This window comes from Pelophylax lessonae (genome assembly GCF_965119305.1).
Source record: "Pelophylax lessonae genome assembly, chromosome: 8".
In the NCBI taxonomy this organism is placed as follows: domain Eukaryota; kingdom Metazoa; phylum Chordata; class Amphibia; order Anura; family Ranidae; genus Pelophylax; species Pelophylax lessonae.
Window position 1 is genome coordinate 234,947,400 of NC_138775.1, and position 23,555 is coordinate 234,970,954.

Below are 23,555 nucleotides of genomic sequence, written 5' to 3' on the forward strand. Positions count from 1 at the left end.
TTAACATGTATTTGGCAGAGTTTAATATACAAAACAAAACACATTTCATAGACATTTACAAATACTTCAAAATAAATTCATGACATCATCTCTGCAGGTTTCTGACAGCATGTCTTAAATGAGGATCTAAAATGGTAAAAATACACAGATCAATGTTCTAGAACAAACTGCTGGAAGTGTTTTTGTTGCATTTGATAGTCCAATGGGAATGGTATTTCTCAACAGCATAGTGTTGCATGCTGGCAAGCAATTCAGTTGTAAACAATGGACATTGTAGAGATCAACTCTACTGTTGTTAAAGCAAGGCCAATCCCTGGGCTGGGAACTTTCTTTTAAGGCAAAAGGGACAAGAAGAATAATTTCTTCAGAAATCCATGTCACCCTTCATCTGCTTGTCCCGAGATTCCACCCAGGCTTTGTTTAGCGTCCTCTTCATCTCATCATCTCCATCATCATATATTTTCTTTAAAACATTCATAAGACCGGCACTGGGGTCTCCATCTGTGTCCATTGGGGGTTTGCTAGGAGAGAAAAAAAAATTGGTAATTGAATGGACAAGTGTAATGGGTATTATACAGCCTGTAATGTAAGAAAAAAAAAGGGTGCAGGGTTCCCCCCCTGAGATCCATACCAGGCCTATGAGTCTGGTATGGATCTTGAAAGGAAACCCCACGACAAAAAAAAAAAAAAAAACCCTAAAACACGGCATAGGGTCCCCCTCAAGACGTTATTAGGAGTATACTAGGTAAGCAACAATATACGCTATTTAGCAGACATTAGAGAGCCCCATGTGTAGCTTCATAATGAAAGGTGAAGGGTTAAAGAAGAATTTAAAACCTCTGCTACAGGGATTACTACCTAACACAGAGACAGATGAGGTCCCTCAACAGGAAGCATACAACTTTATGGAACAACTTTATTGGCAAAAAAAGCCCTACTTGTCCAGTTCCTACTCTCTTTAACAGGCACCACTAGATGTCAGACCATGTTCCAGATTCTGACTGAGTCGCTGTCACATCCGGACCACTGCCATCCTGCCATTTAGGAGCTGTCTTACCGTAAAATCCTTTTCTCTGACGTTCATTGACAGACACAGCTTCATATCTTCTTGGACCCCTGGGTTATGCTGCTCTCCATAGGAGTAGGACACTAGGCGGAAGAAAGTTTGACTAGGCTCATAGGGCAGTCCCGGGGGTATACTCCCACTTCCTGCTCTAGCTCTTCAGTTTTGGAACAAGCAGTGTCAGAAGAACATAAAGCCCAACTCATTAGAGGAGCGGGTGCTGTGTCCGTCAATGAATATCAGAGTAAAGGATTTTACAGTAAGACAAAAATCCAGTTTTCTCTTTCGTTCATTGACGGACACAGCTCCATATCTTCTTTGACCCCCTGGGACATCCCAAAGCAGTGTCAATATGAGGGGTGGGAAGAACACAGCAATAAACATACCTTCCAAAGTCTAAATGTAGCCAACCAGGTAAAACCAGAGCACAACCAGGAAACAACTGGAGCTCGCCTGGCAAAAATTTACACCCTCAAAGAGGACTAACCCTCTCCCAACAGCGGTCTTCAAAACCTTGCGAAAGAGTGCCCGCCTGCAAACCTGCACCATTGACGCCAGATAACAGAAGGCCCAAGAGACACTATGCGCCCTCGTAGAATGAGCCTTAACAAGAAAAATTAAGGATCCTGACCTTTAATAGGCCTGCACCCCCATCTGCCTGATCCAGCAGAAAAGTTCACAGCAGACACGGCCAGCCCCTTACGGGAACCATCTGTAAGGACAAACAGGGAATCCGATTTTTTGGAATGACTCAGTCGCCACCAGGTACACCCCGATTGCCCGAACCACATCCAAAGAATGTAAAGCAATTTCTTTAGGGTGCTTAGGCTTAAAACACAAGGAAAGCAACACAAAGCTTTTATTTACATGGAAACCAAAGAAGACCTTAGGAAAGAAACTGGCAGGGATGAAGCTCTACTCTATCTCCGTGAACCACCAAGTAAGGTGAACAAGACAGCTGCCAGCTCTGACACCCTCGGTGCAGAAGAAAAAGCCACCAAGAAGGCTAACTTCTGGTACAATGTAAGCAGAGGAGTCGCGAGAATATTTTCCAGCAGCGGTTACTGAAGAACCAACAGCAACAAGTTGAGATCCTACAAGGGCAATGGAGACCGTACTGGGAGAGCCAAGTTGCTGCTACATCTGCAGGACAGCTTGTTCTGATGAAAAACAACAGACTTATAGACTAGATCAACGGGTTAAAAATAGAAGAAAGCAAACTAATGCAGCCACTACATCTAAGAATTGGTAAGCTGCAAGATAATAAATGTACTTTTGGGTTTAATACCTCTAACAATCCCACAATTCTTATGCACATTTCATTTACCATGAAATACTTGTCTACACTAACTGGGAATTTTATGGATTGTATAGAACCCCGTTTGTCATTTTCATTTGCTGTATTGATGTTAAACTTTCCCAAAAATTCTGCATATTTCCACCGTGATACTCACTCTTTCTCTTTTGTCAGTTTCTCAACTTGCGTCAAATAATCCCATTTGCTTTCAGACTTTTTCCTTAACATTAGGAGTACAGTGTCTGTCTTCACCTGCCAAGAGAAAAGAAAGTATATTTGAAGAAATGCCTATCTATATGGCAAAATGTCAAAAAAGGCAGGGGGCACTAGCCTAGCGCAGGATCTCAAGCACCGTTTGAGATAATACCCTAGGCTGGTACCCCCCTCCTTGTTTCTGTTTTTTCTTTTAGAATCACAGATTTCCATGATCTGAAGGGGGTTGCAAGGACATGAGTGCATTTAGAGGCAAAGTGCGGATTAACAAGCCTCCTTGTTTTCAAGAACCTTTGTCATGTGCAGTAACACTTTAGCACTAATGTGTTGTCTGTTTTTTATATATGGCTAAATGCATAATAAATTCAAGCCGAGTTCCGATGCTACAGGTCAGGTATCTGTGAGAATCCTTTGATCTGAAAGGAGTCTTTATATTACAGACATCCTGCTGTTCCAAGACCCCAATTAATTCCTACCAATTGTTCAAGCTAACCAAGGGAAAGCTTATTTCATACTGATATGACTGAATCTGCTAACATTTGCAGAAATCCCAGTATCATATAGTCCAGAATTCCTTCCAGGAAATGATGCTAGCTAGAAATCAGTCATAAACGCCAACAGTTTTTTGTAACGAGTAACAGTACACATAAAAAGGAATTGGACTCACTTTTCTAGAACTGTTTTCAGGTGCGATTGGCTTCAAAAGATTATTTACAGTCATGGTGTGATTCTTCCCATTGAGATCCTTCACCAATAATTCAAAGGACCTGTATAACAAAAAAAATGTCAAATATCAAAGTATATATTTAAAATAATAACAAAATGTATAGTTTAATCAGCTTTTCTATTTAAAATAATCTGATGATATACAGCATCATGAGTCGGGGATGTAAAGCAGACCTTCGCCGTTGAGGTCATGTCATGATGCTCTGCCTTACTCCCTCTCTTACAACTGGACTTAATTATTATTTTTTTTTAAATAAGTAATTTATTTGTGCTGCATGGACTTCCGCCATCTCTTGCCTTGTCAAGAATTACATTTTTTTCTTCCTGCTCCCTGCGTAAGTGCAGATGTGCCCACAGGGCTTTGGGTCCAGAGCGAGCCCTGTGGTACAGCTAAGCATACGCAGGTTTCCTCAAACATCTGCAAACACACAAAGGTTCCCACGCATGCAAAAGATGGCTATCAGGAAGTCCCAAAGCTTTGCCGTCTTTGCCAGTACTGTATCTTGGCCTAGGCCAACAAGGCCCAGGCCTAGGGCGGCACTTTGCAGGGGGGCAGCAAAAAAGCTGCACCCTGCATGAATAAAAAACAGCCTCCTCCCGGGTCTTCGTCGGCTTGCGCTACACTTTTAATATAGTGCCAGTCTTATGGGGTGAATTGGGCCAGAGGGCAGAGTCCAGGAGGCAAATCAGTCTGGCAACCCCATAAAGCGGTCAGTGATGAGGCTGCACAGATGGGCACTGATGAGGCTGAACGTATGGGAACTGATGAGGCTACGCTGATGGGCACTGATAGACTTGTGGTCTGTGGTTCACAGATGACAGGGCGGGTTGTAAACAGCAAAGGGCGTGGCCTTTACAGGAAGGGGTGGGTCATATGTAAATTGGGGGGTGCACAAGTTTAGTCAGGCCTAGGGCAGCACAAAACCTAAATACACCACTGGTCTTTGCGCATGCATGAAAATCACCTGTGCGTTTGCAGATGTGCTTACGGGTTCTGCCAGGACCCAAGGGCCAGCAGAGCCCACCGTCACATCTGTGCATGCACCATAATGGCGGGGCTGAGGGAGGCGGAGACACGCAAGTGGCAGACTGAAGTTCCACTTTAACTAGAAATGCTCTAGAGATCAAATCATTTATTATACTTAAGCTGGGGCACTGGAGGCTTGTGATGATGTCATTCTAAATCCTTGCTTTCCTGGAAGTGATTGGAGATATGTGAAAACATGATAAGAAGAATGCCAAAGTTACTCTAGGGGACAGTTTAAAACCACCAAATACTGAAACATTTTTGCAATTTTTAGTACACTTTGGGTTATTTCTAATGCATTATTATGCTTTTACTTTTTTGCAAAAATTAAAAAAAAAAAAAAAAAAAAAAAGATTAATTTCCTAATGCATAGAAATTCCCCTGGAAGAAAGGATAGCAGTAGTTGTTTTCAGCAAGTTTGCACTTTCACTATGCTCTTCGTGCTGCAACAGCAACAAGACAGACTCTACAACTGCTTTGATCATTTCTTCCTCGTCATACTTTGATTCATGAGATGTACAGTACATATACATTCACTGCTGAACTAAGGGGACCATACTAGGACAGAACCATGGCACAATACTAAATTGTTTTGCACACTTCCTACAATCCTACTATATGTATCTGAATGACAACTTCCCTTCGTGTATAGTCCACATAACATGTGCTATCACTTAAAGGGTGGTCAAACAACTCACTGCCGCAAGCACCGATAAGCTAATCTGTGGCCGAAAATAATCTAATACATACAGTGTTGATGCTGCGCTGTCGGATACCAACTAATAAATAGTAGATGAGAGACAAGGGGGGTAGTGTGTATCCTACGATGGATATTCATACCACAAAATATGTGGTGGGTCAACTGTACAAACAAAATGTGAGTGAAAAATATTTCTGCAGATTCAAATCTGAATATCAATAAGGTAAACTAACACATGTGTGGGGAATCCCTGATGAAGTCACGTGGGCATGATGCTACGCGTCGGGACTGAGCGATAAGCAGACCGGAAGGGCTGCTGGAGGACAAGCTTGATGCTTGTGGATGATTCATTTGTTTTGACTACACATCATGTGAGTTAATCAGCAGTTTTTATTTAATAAAATTTGGGAAACAATACCACACTATTTGGAACCTTCTTTCCCACACATATCACTTACATGGAGGACATACAGTGGGTACGGAAAGTATTCAGACCCCTTTAAATTTTTCACTCTTTGTTATATTGCAGCCATTTGCTAAAATCATTTAAGTTCATTCTTCTTCCTCATGAATGTACACATAGCACCCCATACTGACAGAAAAACACAGAATTGTTGACATTGTTGCAGATTCATTAAAAAAGAAAAACTGAAATATCACATGGTCCTAAGTATTCAGACCCTTTGCTCAGTATTTAGTAGAAGCCCCCTTTTGATCTAATACAGCCAGGAATCTTTTTGGGAAAGATGCAACAAGTCTTTCACACCTGGATTTGGGGATCCTCTGCCATTACTCCTTGCAGATCCTCTCCAGTTCTGTCAGGTTGGATGGTAAACGTTGGTGGACAGCCATTTTTAGGTCTCTCCAGAGATGCTCAATTGGGTTTAAGCCAGGGCTCTGGCTGGGCCATTCAAGAACAGTCACGGAGTTGTTGTGAAGCCACTCCTTCGTTATTTTAGCTGTGTGCTTAGGGTCATTGTCTTGTTGGAAGGTAAACCTTCGGCCCAGTCTGAGGTCCAGAGCACTCTGGAGAAGGTTTTTGTCCAGGATATCCCTGTACTTGGCCGCATTCATCTTTCCCTCGATTGCAACCAGTCGTCCTGTCCCTGCAGCTGAAAAACACCCCCACAGCATGATGCTGCCACCACCATGCTTCACTGTTGGGACTGTATTGGACAGGTGATGAGCAGTGCCTGGTTTTCTCCACACATACCGCTTAGAATTAAGGCCAAAAAGTTATATTTTGGTCTCATCAGACCAGAGAATCTTATTTCTCACCATCTTGGAGTCCTTCAGGTGTTTTTTTTAGCAAACTCCATGCAGGCTTTCATGTGTCTTACACTGAGGAGAGGCTTCCGTCAGGCCACTCTGCCATAAAGCCCCGACTGGTGGAGGGCTGCAGTGATGGTTGACTTTCTACAACTTTCTCCCATCTCCTGACTGCATCTCTGGAGCTCAGCCACAGTGATCTTTGGGTTCTTCTTTACCTCTCTCACCAAGGCTCTTCTCCCCCGATAGCTCAGTTTGGCCGGACGGCCAGCTCTAGGAAGGGTTCTGGTCGTCCCAAACGTCTTCCATTTGAGGATTATGGAGGCCACTGTGCTCTTAGGAACCTTAAGTGCAGCAGAAATATTTTTGTAACCATGGCCAGATCTGTGCCTTGCCACAATTCTGTCTCTGAGCTCTTCAGGCAGTTCCTTTGACCTCATGATTTTCATTTGCTCTGACATGCATTGTGATCTGGAAGGTCTTATATAGACAGGTGTGTGGCTTTCCTAATCAAGTCCAATCAGTATAATCAAACACAGCTGGACTCAAATGAAGGTGTAGAACCATCTCAAGGATGATCAGAAGAAATGGAAAGCACCTGAGTTAAATATATGAGTGTCACAGCAAAGGGTCTGAATACTTAGGACCATGTGATATTTCAGTTTTTATTTTTTAATAAATCTGCAACAATGTCAACAATTCTGTGTTTTTCTGTCAGTATGGGGTGCTATGTGTACATTCATGAGGAAGAAGAATGAACCTAAATGATTTTAGCAAATGGCTGCAATATAACAAAGAGTGAAAAATGTAAGGGGGTCTGAATACTTTCCGTACCCACTGTATCTGGGGAGACTACCTGATTACCATAGAGGAGATGTCACCCACCATAGAGAAACACCAGCAGAGCCAGCCATAAGAGGATCCCTAGAGGCAGCTGAAAGTACAGGACCACTCAGCGAAAGATATCTATTTATGCTGTATCCTAAAGCCCCGTACACACGTACGGATCGTCGTCATACAAACGTTCGTCTTTTCTCCCCGGGATGTCGGTGTCTGTTGAAAAGTGCAAAGACAGCACAAGGACAGCACAAGAATTTTGTCCGCAGACGTCAGCTGACTGCAGAAGTGATGTCATGTAATGGTTAACTTTCCCTGTGTTTTTTATTTTCTGAGCATGCCCAGTCTTGCAAATCTGCGATCTGTCGGCAGAATTCTGTACTGACAGGCGAACAATCGTCCGTTCTGGTGTCCGCAGACAAAAATTTTCATGTTTGCAAGAAAGACTCTTGTCCGCGGATTGTGCGCAGACAGCTGTCGGAGGCACCATACTAACACGCGTACAATCGGCAGATCTTTCGTCCGCCGACGTTTGTATGACGACGATCCGTACGTGTGTACGGGGCTTTACAGAGGTAAGGTGAGAGACTAGCACACACAGAGGTGTCACTGCACTGGATCGAAAAGACACCAGTCACTTTCTTTTAATCCCGTATGGTGAAAGGACCCTACACCAATTTATATATCTGTGCACTGGCTGTTTTTTTAAGGACTTAGGCTGGCCATACATTATACAATTTTCTTCAATAGTTCTCTTTTAGATTTATCAAAACCATATAATATGAGGTCAAACCTAAACACTTTAAATTTATATGCAATCAGGCAGGCCCTTTCACTACATAATTGAAGGTAAAGCTAAAGGAAATTGAATAAGAAAATTGTATAATGTATGGCTAGCCTTACATTGATTATATTTTCTCTGTTATTTTCTGCACATATCAGCTACTATTTGTAGTTAACTTTTGCCAGTAGGTTTATTTATTAAGCGCAGCCAGTCATTAGTCACTCTGGATTAGCTTTTGATCACTTAGTCTATTAACCCTTTCGCTGCCAGGTCCGTACGGCATACAGACCTACAGCACTGCTTACAGCTGGACAGGTCCATACACTGTACAGACCTAATTTCTCCTTCTGCTATAAGCTCATAGCATAATTGTTCAGCAGCTGCTGAACAAACTGAAAGCTGTGATCAGTTCAATTTACCCAAAATGTGACCCCCCCTCCTCCTGCCGTCGCTGCGCTGCCAATGTGTCTCCTGCCCCTCCACTCACCTATTCTGACATCTTTATTCCCCCACCCTCACTCTAACTCTTCCGTAGCCTTCCTACTCTGACCCCCTCCCCCCCCCCCCCCCCGCCGACAGATTGTGATCAGCATGGAGGGGGTGTTGGGGAGGGAAGGGGGGGTTAACCCACCCCTCTGCACTGCTCCGACCCCCCCTTCAGTGCTCCACCTCCCCAATGTACGGGTGCCCCCTCCATGCTGCTAGCCAGCTCTCCCTCCTTCCCTCCCACGCTGGCTTCAGCAGCTGACAGATCACAATCAGCATTGGGGGGGGGGGGGGGTAAAAGTGTGTTTTAGCAGCCCCCTCCCTTTCCTGAAAGAATGCAGTCAGCAATCATTACAGATCGCTCCTGCATTCTTTCATATAGTAAACTGTTTACTATGTGTCAATTTGTGAATGAAAAAATGTTTCATTTTACGAATCAATAGGAGTCTATACAGACTTCTTATCAAATCAAATACAGTGCAGCTCAGGCTGCAAAGTAAGGGACTGTCTTTAGTCCCTTTCTCTGTTTCAAAAAAGAGACATTAGAGGTCTGTTTAGACCCCTAAAGTCTCTCCAAAGCGTTTGGATCGAGATTCAGAGGCTACTGACAGGCAGTGAGAAAGCAATGTGACGCCTCCTCACTGCCAGCCTTCCCCTTGACATGAATGTGTAGTGTTCGGTGGAAGACATCGCTACAAGTTGGGTCAAGTTTGCAGCGGGCGCAAAGCATCGCAGCATCAGCACCCTGTCCACTGCCTATTACAGCTTAAAGCAGAGCTCCACCCAAGAGAGGAAGCTCTGCTTGTTTGCACTCTTCCCCTCTCCACTGCCACATTTGGCAGGTACCTTGTTTAGACAGGTATCCGTTTCCACTTCTGGGGTACCCACTCCCACTTCCAGGTAAGATCGCCGCGGCCCCTCCTACTTCTCTCTGCAGCTTTCGGAGACACACACAGAAGAATGCGGGACCAATTTACAAAGCGTAACGCAACTTGAGCTAGGTATGGGTAAATATGGGGTGGTTCGAAAAGAAACCCTGATATTGAGGGGGAGCGTAAAGTGGGAAGGAAGAGCACTCGGGGGTCTGACCAACCCAGGGAGGTCCCACGTCTACCCCAAGGGGCCACCAGAGGGGCAGAGGGACACTAAACGCACCATGGGACCAGACGGGCACCACTCCAGATAGACCACCTACCATCTTGGGGTGCTGCGGCCAGAGGTACGCTGCGACTCAGGTCATGACTAGGGTCGTGATCAGGGCTATGCGTCCTCGCAAGACGTTAAACTCAGGCCAGTCCCCGTCCAGTGGGGCTATGTTGCGGCCAACCCAGCGTGGAGCTAAGGTCGAGTCGGGCTCGCTGGCCAGACCGGGAAGACCATAGGGATCTAGGATATGCAGTCTGTCGCCCAGTCCGGCAGTTGATTGTAGTTCTCTCAGGAAGATTTCTCACAGGAACAGAAAATAAAAAGAAAGAAATTTAGTTAAAAAGGAAAAAAATGCTAGGACCAGAGATCCCAGCAAGGAACTAGCTCCTTACTCCTGACTAAGCAGAAAAAAAAAACTGAAGTCCTATAGCAGAAAGTGGGAATATACCCCCTGGGACAACTCTAAAGGCGTGGTCAATTTTTTTTTTTTTTTTTTTTTTTTTTTTACACCTAGTGTCCTACTCCTATGGAAAGCAGAAACCCACCTGTCAAGAAGATATGGAGCTGTGTCTGTCAATGAACTAAAGAGAAAGGCGCAATTTAAAAGTTACATATACTGTATTTGTTATTTATTTAACTCAATACAGGTTAAGCTTTTATATTTAGTGGGAGTTTTGCAAACTTTTCTGCATTTTTATCTGCCAATAAGGATTTTAGTGTATTTTTTAGCAAAAAAATGGATTTTTGTCTTACCGTAAAATCCTTTTCTCTGATGTTCATTGACGGACACAGTTTTCATATCTTCATTGACTGTTGGGTTATGCTGCCCCCTACAGGAGTAGAACACTAGGCAGAAAAAAATTGACTAAGCCTCTAGGGCAGTTCTAGGGGGTATACTTCCACTTCCTGCTATAGGATCTCAGTTGACTAACAAGCAGTGTCAGAAGAATACATAACCCAACTCCACAGAGGGGTGGGTGCTGTGTCCGTCAATGTACATCAGAGGAAAGGATTTTACGGTAGGACAAAAATCCAGTTCTCTTTCATTCATTGAAGGACACAGCTTCATATCTTCATTTACCATTGGGATGTCCAAAAGCAGTGTCATCATTAGGGGGCGGGAAAACACAGCAAAAAAACAGAATTTCCCAAAAGGGCTAAACGTAGCCAACCAGGCAACCAAAGAGCTCAAGCATGAACAAGTGGAGCTCACCTACCAGGAAAATAAAAAAAAACCATCAACAGCGGCATGCAAAACTTTGCGACCAAAAGCAGCATCTGCAGATGCCAGGATACCTTGTAAAACTTTGTGAATGTGTGCACAGACGACCAGGTGGCTGCCTTGCAAACCTAGACCACTGACGCCTGAAGACAGAATGCCCAGGAGGCACTTAGCGCCCTCATAAAATGAGCCTTAACAGGGAAAAGATGAACCTGACCCTTGATGGAATAGGCCTGCACCACCGTCTGCCTGATCCATCTGCAAATGGTCGCAGCAGATGCAGCCTGCCCCTTACGAGAACCATCCTTAAGGACAAATAAGAAAATCTGATTTGCGAATCGACTCAGTTGCCGCCAAGTACACCCTGATGGCCCGAACCACATTCAGGGGATGTAAGGCAATTTTTTTTGGATGTTTTGGCTTAGGACACAACGAAGGTAACACAAGGTCTTCACCCAAGTGGAAACCTGAGACGACCTTGGGAAGGAACGATTAACAGGGACGAAGAACTACTTTGTCCCTGTGAACCACCAAGTAAGGTGACTGACAGGTCAATGCAGCCAGTTCTGAAACCCTGCATGCAGAAGTAATAGCCACCAATAAAGCCACCTTCTGTGATAGAGTAAGCAGAGGAATCTCACAAATAGGGGACCTTACCGGAAGAGCCAAATGGCGAACCCCCTGCATGAATGTGTGCACCAAGGAATTTGTGGCTAACGGTCATTGGACAAAATTGCCGAGGCTGAAATCTGGACCTTGATAGTGCCCAGAGCCAAAAGCTGATCTACACCACTTTGTAGAAACTCCAGCAGACGTGATACCGAAAAGGAACAGGGGGGGGGGGGGACCTCCGAGACTCACACCAAGTACACCTTCCAAACTCGATGGTAAATCTTCAGAGAAGTAGATTTGCTAGCTCTTAGAGTAGGAATCACCAAATTCGAAAACCCTCTGTCCTTCAGTAGCCAGGCTAATGAAGCCAGCGAATGTAAAGCAGGATGGAAGATCGGCCCTTGAGACAAAAGATCTTCCCTGAGAGCCACCAAGGAGCATCGGCGACCAGTCTTACCAGGCCCGCCTACTAGGACAGCAAGACCAGTCCGGGGCCACCAGAGTGACTAGAATCCCTCCTGCCCCGATTCTGCGCAGAAGTCTCGGCAGAAGCTGTAACGGAGGAAAGGCATATATGAGAAGATACTGGCCCCAAGGGGCCACCAGAGCATCTGCCAGAGGATCTCGAGACCTTGCCACAAACCTCTGAACCTTCCAGTTGAGGCGAGAAGCAAGTAGATCCACATCGGGAGTCCCCCCACCGGAAACACAGTTGTTGAAACACCTCCAGTGAAGAGACCATTCGCCCGGACTCAGAGCCTGCCGACTGAGGTAGTCTGCCTGCCAATTTTCCACTCCTGGAATGTGCACAGCAGAGAGGGCTTGAACATATCGTTCTGCCCACCTTAGAATGCCGGCCACTTCTTTGGCAGCAAGGGAACTCTTTGTGCCCCCTTGATGATTGACATATGCCACAGCCGTGGCGTTGTCCGATTGAATCCTTACCGGACACCCCTGCAGACAATTCGTCCACTGGGACAAGCAAAGCCTGATTGCCCGAATTACAAGAATATCGATTGCTAGGCTGGACTCCTCCCGAGACTAAACTCCCTGGGCCGATTCCATGCCCAAGACACCTCCCCACCAGGACAGACTGGGGTCAGTGGGAACCACTGTTCAGTACAGGGGAAGAAAGGACTTTTCCTGCTTGTGCACCAGGGAATAGAGCCACTACAGCAAGGATCCCTTCGTACTCCGGCCCAACAGCACCAGATTGTCCTGGGACCAATGATTCTTGTCCCATTAGGCCAAAATCTCCTTTTGCAGAGGTCTGGTATGAAACTGAGAAAACTGAGGAACTGAGATTGCCTCGAAGGTGGAGACCATGAAACCCAGCACTTGCATGCAAGTCCTGAGAGATGACCAGCGGTTGGAAAACAGGAACCAAATCACATTTTGCAACTTCAGCAGATTTGTTTCTGGAAGAAACACCCAAGCCAGGGCTGAATCCAGAGCCAGGCCCAGGCAGTCCGAACCGATTTGATGGAAAAAATGCTAGGATCAAAGATCCCAGCAAGGAGCTAGGTCCTTACTCCTGACTAGGCAGAAAAGAAAACTGAGATCCTATAGCAGGAAGTGGGAGTATACCCCCTAGGACTGTCCTAGAGGCGTAGTCAATTTTTTTCCGCCTAGTATCCTACTCCTATAGGGGGCAAAATAACCCAACGGTCAATCAAGATATGACACTGTGTCTGTCAATAAACGAAAGAGAAATATTATTTTGATAAACATTTGCACAAATATCATGGAGCCTTAAAAATCAGTAGCACCTTCTTTTTATTCTACTGGCCCTGTGTTTACAGAAAATATATGGTTTGGGGGATGTTTTACAAACTCTGAAAGCTAGAAATGAAAAATAAAAAGGCAATGGAAAAATTGCAAAAATGGTCCGGTCAGCTGAGTTTAAAAGTGGAGCACAGGTCCTGGCAGCCAAAGGGTTAATGGTGTGACATGTGTTAGTTTAAGTTATTGATATTCAGATTTGAATCTGCAGAAATAGTTTTCATTCACATTTGGTTTGTACAGTGGACCTACTACATATTTTTTGGATGAATATCCATTGTAGGATACACACTACCCCCTTTTCTCCTTCATCTATTTATTAGTTGGTATCCGGCAGTGCAGCACCAACACTGTATGTATTATAGTCCACATTAACTGTGCTGTTCAGGTTGGGTAATCATCATGTCACCTGCATCCCATCCAGGCCACTAGATTATCTCTCCAATAACTTATTTTTAATGGGCACCATCAAAACACCTTTACCTTACCTTTCTGTGAACTGGACTTGCACATTATCAACTGGAATATTTTGAACATCCTTCAAAGTAATATAGATTTTAACAAATTTGTCAGATTGATCCCAGCCTGGAGGGAAAAAAAAGGCACAGTGCATAAGTTATCAGTACTAGTACACAATGTATGAACTCCTCTTTTAGTTGAAGGCTAACCTTATTTCTAACCTAACGTGCACTATAGTTATCAACCCCAACATGTCAAAATTACATTCAAGTAAATCATATTAATTTCATAAAAAGTCGAAGTGAGCTGGCCATTGATTATAGCTGCACGATTATTCATTAAAAATAAATCGCAATTTCGATCCCCCCAATGATCTTAAAACAGCATGTCCGCGATCCTTACAGAGCCATTCTCTGCTCACTCACAGCTGTCAAAAATAATGTTTATCAACATTGTTAGGGCTGCTGGATAACTAAACACAATGCTTTACAATGTATCATTTCGTTCTTTTAGATCAAAGGAATGAACTTCTGTTTGTAAATGAGGGCAGTTTAACCTCTTAAAGACCAAGCCTTTTTCTGACACTTGTTGCTTACAAGTTAAAATCAGTATTTTTTGCTAGAAACGTACTTAGAACCCCCAAACATACATACACACATACACACATACTACATACATATACATATATATATATATATATATATATATATATATATATATACACATACTTACATACATAGATATATATATACACATACTTATATATATTACAGTGGGTACGGAAAGTATTCAGACCCCCTTAAATTTTTCACTCTTTGTTATATTGCAGCCATTTGCTAAAATCATTTAGGTTCATTCTTCTTCCTCATGAATGTACACATAGCACCCCATACTGACAGAAAAACACAGAATTGTTGACATTGTTGCAGATTTATTAAAAAAGAAAAACTGAAATATCACATGGTCCTAAGTATCACAGACCCTTTGCTGTGACACTCATATATTTAACTCAGGTGCTTTCCATTTCTTCTGATCATCCTTGAGATGGTTCTACACCTTCATTTGTGTCCAGCTGTGTTTGATTATACTGATTGGACTTGATTAGGAAAGCCACACACCTGTCTATATAAGACCTTCCAGATCACAATGCATGTCAGAGCAAATAAGAATCATGAGGTCAAATGAACTGCCTGAAGAGCTCAGAGACAGAATTGTGGCAAGGTACAGATCTGGCCAAGGTTACAAAAAGATTTCTGCTGCACTTAAGGTTCCTAAGAGCACAGTGGCCTCCATAATCCTCAAATGGAAGACGTTTGGGATGACCAGAACCCTTCCTAGAGCTGGCCGTCTGGCCAAACTGAGCTATCGGGGGAGAAGAGCCTTGGTGAGAGAGGTAAAGAAGAACCCAAAGATCACTGTGGCTGAGCTCCAGAGATGCAGTCAGGAGATGGGATAAAGTTGTAGAAAGTCAACCATCACTGCAGCCCTCCACCAGTCGGGGCTTTATGGCAGAGTGGCCCGACGGAAGCCTCTCCTCAGTGTAAGACACATGAAAGCCCGCATTGGAGTTTGCTAAAAAAACACCTGAAGGACTCCAAGATGGTGAGAAATAAGATTCTCTGGTCTGATGAGACCAAAATAGAACTTTCTGGCCTTAATTCTAAGCGGTATGTGTGGAGAAAACCAGGCACTGCTCATCACCTGTCCAATGCAGTCCCAACAGTGAAGCATGGTGGTGGCAGCATCATGCTGTGGGGGTGTTTTTCAGCTGCAGGGACAGGACGACTGGTTGCAATCGAGGGAAAGATGAATGCGGCCAAGTACAGGGATATCCTGGACAAAAACCTTCTCCAGAGTGCTCTGGACCTCAGACTGGGCCGAAGGTTTACCTTCCAACAAGACAATGACCCTAAGCACACAGCTAAAATAACGAAGGAGTGGCTTCACAACAACTCCGTGACTGTTCTTGAATGGCCCAGCCAGAGCCCTGACTTAAACCCAATTGAGCATCTCTGGAGAGACCTAAAAATGGCTGTCCACCAACGTTTACCATCCAACCTGACAGAACTGGAGAGGATCTGCAAGGAGGAATGGCAGAGGATCCCCAAATCCAGGTGTGAAAGACTTGTTGCATCTTTCCCAAAAAGACTCCTGGCTGTATTAGATCAAAAGGGGGCTTCTACTAAATACTGAGCAAAGGGTCTGAATACTTAGGACTATGTGATATTTCAGATTTTCTTTTTTAATAAATCTGCAACAATGTCAACAATTCTGTGTTTTTCTGTCAGTATGGGGTGCTATGTGTACATTCATGAGGAAGAAGAATGAACCTAAATGATTTTAGCAAATGGCTGCAATATAACAAAGAGTGAAAAATTTAAGGGGGTCTGAATACTTTCTGTACCCACTGTATATATAGCAGAGACCCTAGAGAATAAAATGACGATCCTTGCAATCTTTTATGTCATACTGTATTTGCACAGAAGTCTTTTAAAACTCAGTTTTTTGGGAAAAAATACACTTTAATGAATTTTAAAAAAAACTAAACAGTAAAGTTAGCCCAATTTTTTTGTATAATGTAAAAGATGATGTTAGGCCAAGAATCGTGATCTTTATTCTACGCAAAAACATTGTGATTCTCATTTTATCCACAAATCGTGCAGCTCTACCATTGATGAATCGAAATTTGGTTGGTTTAGCCACTTCAAGGGGAAGTAAACTTCCATCTTTAAGTATTACCTATAGGGAAGTCTATATTAAGGCTTACCTATCTCCTAAACGTGCACCGTTTAGGAGATATTTATGCATGCGCTCTGCAGGAGCAGCCGTCTCTGCCATTTCTTCAGAGCAGTGTGCCGTGACTGGCAGCTCCTGCACACTCCCGACATCATCAAGGCTCCGGACAGTCACAGAGCCAGAGCCGTGAACTGGAAAGGAAGCCCAGGTATAGATGGACCTGGTGCATACAAGCACATTATGCCTTTGCCTTGCAGATAAGGCAACAAAAAGTGCAGCGGTTTACAACCGCTTTTAGCTCCCGGAACATTTTACCCCCTTCATGACAAGGGCATTTTACTACTGTGCTACTTTACAGGGTAACTCCACTTTTGTGAAGGAGGGGGGGAATCCCAAATAAAGAAAAAGTATAGCGTATACAATTGCTAGGCGAGGCCTAGCATGGGGCTATAACCTGCACATGCTCGCTGGCCTTAAGGATCTAGAATTTCCAGTCCAACGAGTCAGGGTATTTATTGTAGTTCTCTCAGGTGCAGGAGAGGCAGCTGACAACAGAAGCCCAATAGTAAGTCTATGGGAGCTATCACTTCCCAGCAATTGCCGGTTCTCTTCTGCACACAGCTTCCGCCACTGGAAACCGGATCGGCTGCAAAATAGGCAAGTACAGCGATTTTTGCTTTTCAGGGCTTGATAGATTAGGTTTAGAATGTGGCACAGGGCAGGCTAAAGCCCTGTACACACGGTCAGATTATCAAACGATCTGTCGTCTGTTTTTTGTGGCATGCTAGTCTGATGTGGAAAGTGAAGAGGTTATTTTCATTTTCATACAAATTTTCCCGTACGACAGAATTCTACTTCAGAAGTGATGTCATGTGTTGGATTGCTTTGTATGTGTTCTTTCGTCTCTGAGCATGCCTAGTCTTGCTCTTAAGATTTTTTCTGTCGAAAACTGTACTAATGTGACGAAAATCGGACGTTGTGTTGACAGGCGATAAAAATTTTATAGCCTGCACATCAGGATTTTTTCAGCCGAAAAGTCGGAGTCGGCTGTCGAAAGTACCATACTAACAATTCGAAAATCGGCAGATCGGTCGTCGGATGAATTTTCCCTACAGATTTTCTTATCGTGTGTGCGGGCCTTTAGTTTTTGCCTGGACTTACATGAACGCATTCTAAAATCTCTAAGGTGTTTAGACCTCATAGGGCTACAGCTATGGGTCCATAACCATGCCACATTTGTACAGTGATTCTGATGACTGCAGCCTGTCTATGCATCCTGTTCCTCATGAAGGAAATGGACAGGATGTATTTTCATGAACATGTGCTTTCTGCTCACCATAGTTGCTAATTTTCACTGTATACGTGCTGGACATGGGAGGGACAATGGCAGATGGCTTCTGAACTTCCATAGACTCTCCTGTTTGTTGTTGCTGTTTGTTAGCGATCTCGGTCTCCAGTTTGCGTTGCTCCACGAACAGCACATCACGTACTCGTTTTCTTGTCACCTTTTCCAAAAGCTGCTTGACTTCTTCAAGGTCCTTCTGAAGCTGGGTGGGAAAAAAAAAAACATTTCATTTAATTTCCAGTGCCTTATAGTGCTAATAACATGGATTAATTAATTCCATTCTATGCATTAAAGCGGAGTTCCACCCAAAAGTGGAACTTCCGCTTTAGGGAGTCCTGACCCCCCGACATGCCGCATTTGGCATGTCATTTTTTGGGGGGGGGAGCGGGTACCCTGAGCGGAAGTTCTCCTCTCCCCCTCCCTCCCTGCAATCTTCTGGGACACGTCAGAGGTCCCAGAAGATTGCCGGCCAATCACGGCGCGCAGCGCGACTCGCGCATGCGCAGTGGGTACCCGGCTGTGAAGCCGCAAACTGTAACAGCCGGGTGCCCACAGCAGTGATGCCGGCGCCGAGGGAGAGGATCGAGGCTTCCGGCGGCCGCATCGCTGGACCGTTGGACAGGTGAGTAAATGGCTGGAACTCCGCTTTAAGATAAAAAGAAAAACCTATGTGCAGCAGCCTCCCTCAGACCCATCTGGATCCAGCGATGTTGCACAAGAGATTCGGCTGTCCGGGACACTCCCTCTTGATTGGCTGAGACACAGCAGAGGGCGCCATAGGCTCTCGCTGCTGTCAAAGTCTGTGAGCCAATGAGGAGAGAGAGGTGGCAGGGGTAGAGCTGTGGCTCCGTGTCTGAATAGACATACAGAGCAGCGGCTCGGCTCAGGTGTTCCCATAGCTAGCTACTTGCTTGTGGGGGCATTCGGCAGGAGGAAAGGGCCAGGAGCGCCGGCGGGGATCCGAGAAGAGGAGGATCTGGGCTGCTCCATGCAAGACCACTTCACAGAGCAAGTATAACATGTTTGTTATTTTTAAACCAAAAAAAAAAGAAGACTTTAGTATTACTTTAATAACGAGCCCTAATGTAAGATGAAGACGGAAAACATTTTTCTTTTCTGCATAATTTCTTCAGCAATCCTCATGGCACATTCAGATGTTTATGTTAAAGACACTTTGTTACTTTGACCATATGGGGCAAATTGTCAGATTACTTTACCAGATTTTATTCATTAATTTAAAACTGTTACCCCCCCCCCCCCCCCATAGGAAAAAAAAAAATAAAACTGTTTTTTACCTGTCTAAAGTAGAACAAAACCCATTGCCCTAAAGGGATTGGAAAATCTCATGGTTTTTCACCCTAATGCTTTCAGGTGAAAAACCTTCTTTGCTGCAGCTGCCCCCAGAGCCCCCCCCCCCCCCCATTTTTCTTACCTGAGCCCATCCGCTCCGGTGTGGTACACAAGCCCGGTGGCTCCAGCCGCTGCCTCTGTCCTCATGGGATAGATTGATAGGCCAATGGTTCCTGCTGTTGTCAATTAAATCCAGTAATGCAGGGGAGTCCTGCTATCTGTGTCAATGGACGCAGCAGCGGGACTCAGGAGTGCGCCCGCATGTGTGCCCCCATGGAAAGCGGCTCTCTGTGGGGACACCCAATGAAGAGGAGGAGCCAGGAGCGCCAGCGGGGGACTCCAGAAGATGAGGATACGGGCTGCTCTGTGCAAAACCCTTGCACAGAGCAGGTAAGCATGACATGTTTCTAATTTTTATAATATTGAACCTTTACAACCCCTTTAAGGGTCCCTCCAAACAGTTCCATTAAGGGGGATGCCTTGGATGATAACGGTTACAGTTAGAGGTGTGCTTATGTTAGCTTCTGTACATGTGATCAGGTATGACTCCAACCATTGGAGGGCTTAGAAGTTGGGAGCTGACCCAAGCATACTGACAAATGTGACAGTTATCACCAGAGGCATGCCCTTCATAGAACTGTTTAGGGAAAACATTTAGACCTGGTTCACAGCATGGGGCAGAGACGTCTGTTTTTCTGTACACGTTCTGCAAGGGCACAAAAACAATGGTTCTCTATGAGCCCTGTTCACACTACAATGTGTGGATTTTTCCAGGACAGGAATCGGAAACGTGTATGCAGTTTTCTGCACAGGAAAAAACACAACGTGACATCATCGGTGTGAACAGGGCACATAACTGACATGCATAAAAACCTGACTGAAACTCACATGAAAACTGATGTCCCTGCAAGTGAAATTTTCCCATCATGCATGTATGGTGTGAACCAGCCCTAAATCTGTGGATTCAGTTTAACTTTAAAGTGACGCTAAACTCTCCTTTAAAGCAGAACTAAACCCTTCTATACTTTTTAGACAAGTAAGCTGCCATCTTGGCCTCTGTTTGATCTGCAACTGCCATGATGCTGCACATGTGATCAGTTGTGACACCAGACAGTTTGGCAGTTTGGTTGAGGACACAAGCAGATCCAACAGTTGGCATTCTTGGTATGTGCTGGGAATAGAACTGTTTTCTGAAACTGTTAGGGCCCTTTCACACGGGCGCTCCGTATGTCCGCAAATCATCCTATTTTTTTGCGGATGATTTGCGGACATAATGAATGTCTATGGGCATTGCGGATGTCAGCAGAATACCATCCGCTGACATCCGATTTTCTTCCTTTCAGTTCTGTTCCGTTTTTTGGAACGGAACAGAACCCTATTTTTGTTCCGTTCAAAGAACGGAAAGGAAGGAAAATCGGATGTCAGCGGTGTCATCCGCTGACATCCGCAATGCCCATAGACTTACATTATGTCCGCATATCATCCGCAAACGGATGGGATAATATGCGGGCACACGGAGCGGATGACACAAATGTCATCCGCTCCATGAAAAAAAAAAAAAAGTCCCGCAGCGGAGAAAAGCAGCGGAGCGGCCGTCTGAAAGAGCTATAAATAGATTTAGATTAGATAGGTTTGGTTCCACTTTAAAGTGGAGTTCCACCCTATTTTTATACTTACCTCCATCTTCTCGCTCCGGGTCACCTGAAAAAGAAATGGATAATCGCATATTTTTTTTTTTTTTACTTACCTCGTAGCGAAGAAAATATACTTACCTTACTTCCTTCTTCCTCCTTCCTCGGCCGCGGCCCGTCGTCACTTCCTGGCTCTGCAATGATTCCTGGGAGCTGGACGTCATAGCTCCCAGGAATCATTGCGCCTGCACCGGCCCCGACGTCAGTTCCGGGTCGCGCGCGTCATCCCCTTCTAAACAGCTTCTGGGCATGCCCAGAAGCTGTGGAGGGATGACGCGCGCGACCCGGAAGTGACGTCGGGGCCGGCGCAGAGCATCGTGGGACCAAAGAAGGCGGAAGAAGACGCCGAAGAGGACGCGCTGGCTTCAAGCTGCCCACATCTGAGATGGCAGCGCTGGACAAGACGTTTGCAAGGTAAGTATTTGTCCTAACAGGTAAGTGCAACCCGGGACAGATCAGAGGCTAGCCATTGTGGAATGCACTAGCCCTGACTGTCCCGGGGGTATTAAAAAAAAAAATAAAAAATCCAGGGTGGAACTCCGCTTTAAAAAGATAAAAAAAAAAAAATCAGTTCAAGTATGTATTCCTAAACTGTAACTAAATGCAGAACTTTGCTTTTGTTTTGGATAGAATGGAGAGGGATCAGAATCTTTGGCGGTTTTTATTGCTGTCTGTGGCCCTGTTATCGGAATTGTAAAGGCAGAAACTTTTTTTATCATTATGCATTAAGATAAAAAGCCTTCTGTGTCCAGCAGCCTCCTTCAGCCCCTCTAATACTTACCTGAGTCCCATCTCTATCCAGCGATGTCCACAAGTCCCTCAGCCGTCCGGGACTCTTCCCCTGGATAGGCTGGTACACAAGCTGCTTGCTATGGGGGGCATTCAACAGGAGGGAAGGGCCAGGAGTAGCAAAGAACGACCCGAGAAGAGGAGGATCTGGGATGCCCTGTGCAAAACCAACTGCACAGAGGAGGGAAGTATAACATAGGAGACTTTACACACACTTTAAGAGATTCACCCTCTCTATTTGTTCTGTTTACCATTATTATTGAAAGTGAAAGTAAAAGAAAATCTCACATTTTGGGCTGTCCCCTTAAAAGTAAGAGAAGAAATCTTCAAATTGGGATACTAGCTCTAGTGACCTGGGGGGGTCCCCAAGGATTTCCCTCAATTTGCAGAGATTTCCTCTCACTTCCTGTTTGGCTATGGGACAGGAAGTGAAGGTAAATCTCCCCAATGGGACACAGATGGTAAAAATAAACCTTACAGGGGTTATAACCCTCCCTTACTCTATCCAAAATTAAAAAAAAAAAAAAAAAGGTTTTGCCTCTGGTTCTACTTTAACATTAAAAGGTTCTACAAGAGCAACATGCTTTATTCCTGTGAATGGAGCCCTAGTGACACTTTAAAAAGTATTAGCTGGCGTTCATCTTTAACCACTTCTCTACTGCCCACTGCAGATATACTGCGGCAGGGCGGTCACTCTGTGATAGATCACGTACCTAGTATGTGATCTGACACTTCCGGGTCTGGGAAGTGCATGCGCGCCGCCAGTGACCCGCTCCCGCTGTCATCACACAAAGCGGGAGCCCAGTGGCGGATACTTCGAACTTGATGTCTGATGACACCCTCCAGTTGTACAGTACACAGGAAGAAGAGCGAAACAAGGCAGTTTGCCGTTCTGTGAAGGGGGGGGGGGGGGCATGGATCCTGTGTTTCTGCAAAGCACCTCCCACACAGTGGAAAAGCACAGGCTAGGCACACAGTTAACCCTGATGTTAACCCCTTCCCAGCCAGTGTCATTAGCACAGTGACAGTAAAACATTTTTAGCACTGATCACAGTATTAGTGTCTCTGGTCCCCAAAAAAGTGTCAGTCTCCGATTTGTCGCAATATCGCATTCCTGCACTAAGTCGCTGATCGCTGCCATTACTAGTAAAAAATAAAAATAAAAAATTAATTAAATCTAATAAAAATATCCCATAGTTTGTAGACACTATACCTTTTACGCAAACCAATCAATATACCCTTATTGGGATTTTTTTTTTACAAAAAAATATAGAACAGAATACATATTGGCCTAAGCAGGTGAAGAAATTTGATTTTTTTTTTTCAATTTTTTCTTTTTTTTTATTGGATGTTTTAAAACAGAAAGTAAAAAGGAAAGGAAGGAATGCAGACACCACATCTAAGGATTGGTAAGCTGCAATACATGACACTTTCAGTTTGGTGGTGTCAAACCACATTAAATGCCATGCATAGTACAGGTCGGTGCTCATGCAGCAACAGTGCAATGTCAGGTGACTTGGAATGGAATTCTGGGAGCCCCTTATTTATGAGCCCAGAATCTCCTGCCTGTACTGATCATAGAGACATGGGATAGAAAGGACATGGCACACATACCATGCACTATTTTCTCAATGAATGGACACCAGCCTGGCCCGCCCTCTATTGACTCCTCTTACCTCCAGTACAGCAGAGTCCATTGCGGAGGATGACAGAACCGAACACACACCGCACACAGACACCAGATGCCCCTCCACCACACACCCTACTCTGGAACCTTCCGCGCCGCTGCCACTGACGTCACATCCCACGCCCTTCTCGCCCCGCCCCTCATTGGGGCTTTCCTGCAGAAAGTGCCAGACTCTCTTCAGTGCAGCCTGGAGGCGACGGCGGCCATTTTCTCGGAGTCCAGGGAACTCAGACAGGGTATATAGACAAATATTTTTTGAACCAACTGATAATTTTTAAATAATAAACTATCAATGCATCTCATATGGCTAGTATATGCTAAACTATGGTCAGGT

General features: G+C 44.7%; 1 protein-coding gene across 1 annotated transcript; it reads right to left on the reverse strand.

Moving 5' to 3' along the window:
• CACYBP (calcyclin binding protein) lies at positions 1-23,268 on the reverse strand. Its single transcript, XM_082266473.1, has 6 exons — positions 23,211-23,268; positions 17,696-17,906; positions 13,653-13,749; positions 3,241-3,340; positions 2,518-2,612; positions 1-521 (listed from the first exon to the last, which is right to left on the reverse strand). Exons 1-6 carry the CDS (start codon positions 23,229-23,231, stop codon positions 365-367), a joined length of 681 nt encoding a protein of 226 aa, XP_082122599.1. The 5' UTR covers positions 23,232-23,268; the 3' UTR covers positions 1-364.
• Between the last annotated feature and the right edge of the window lie 287 nt (positions 23,269-23,555).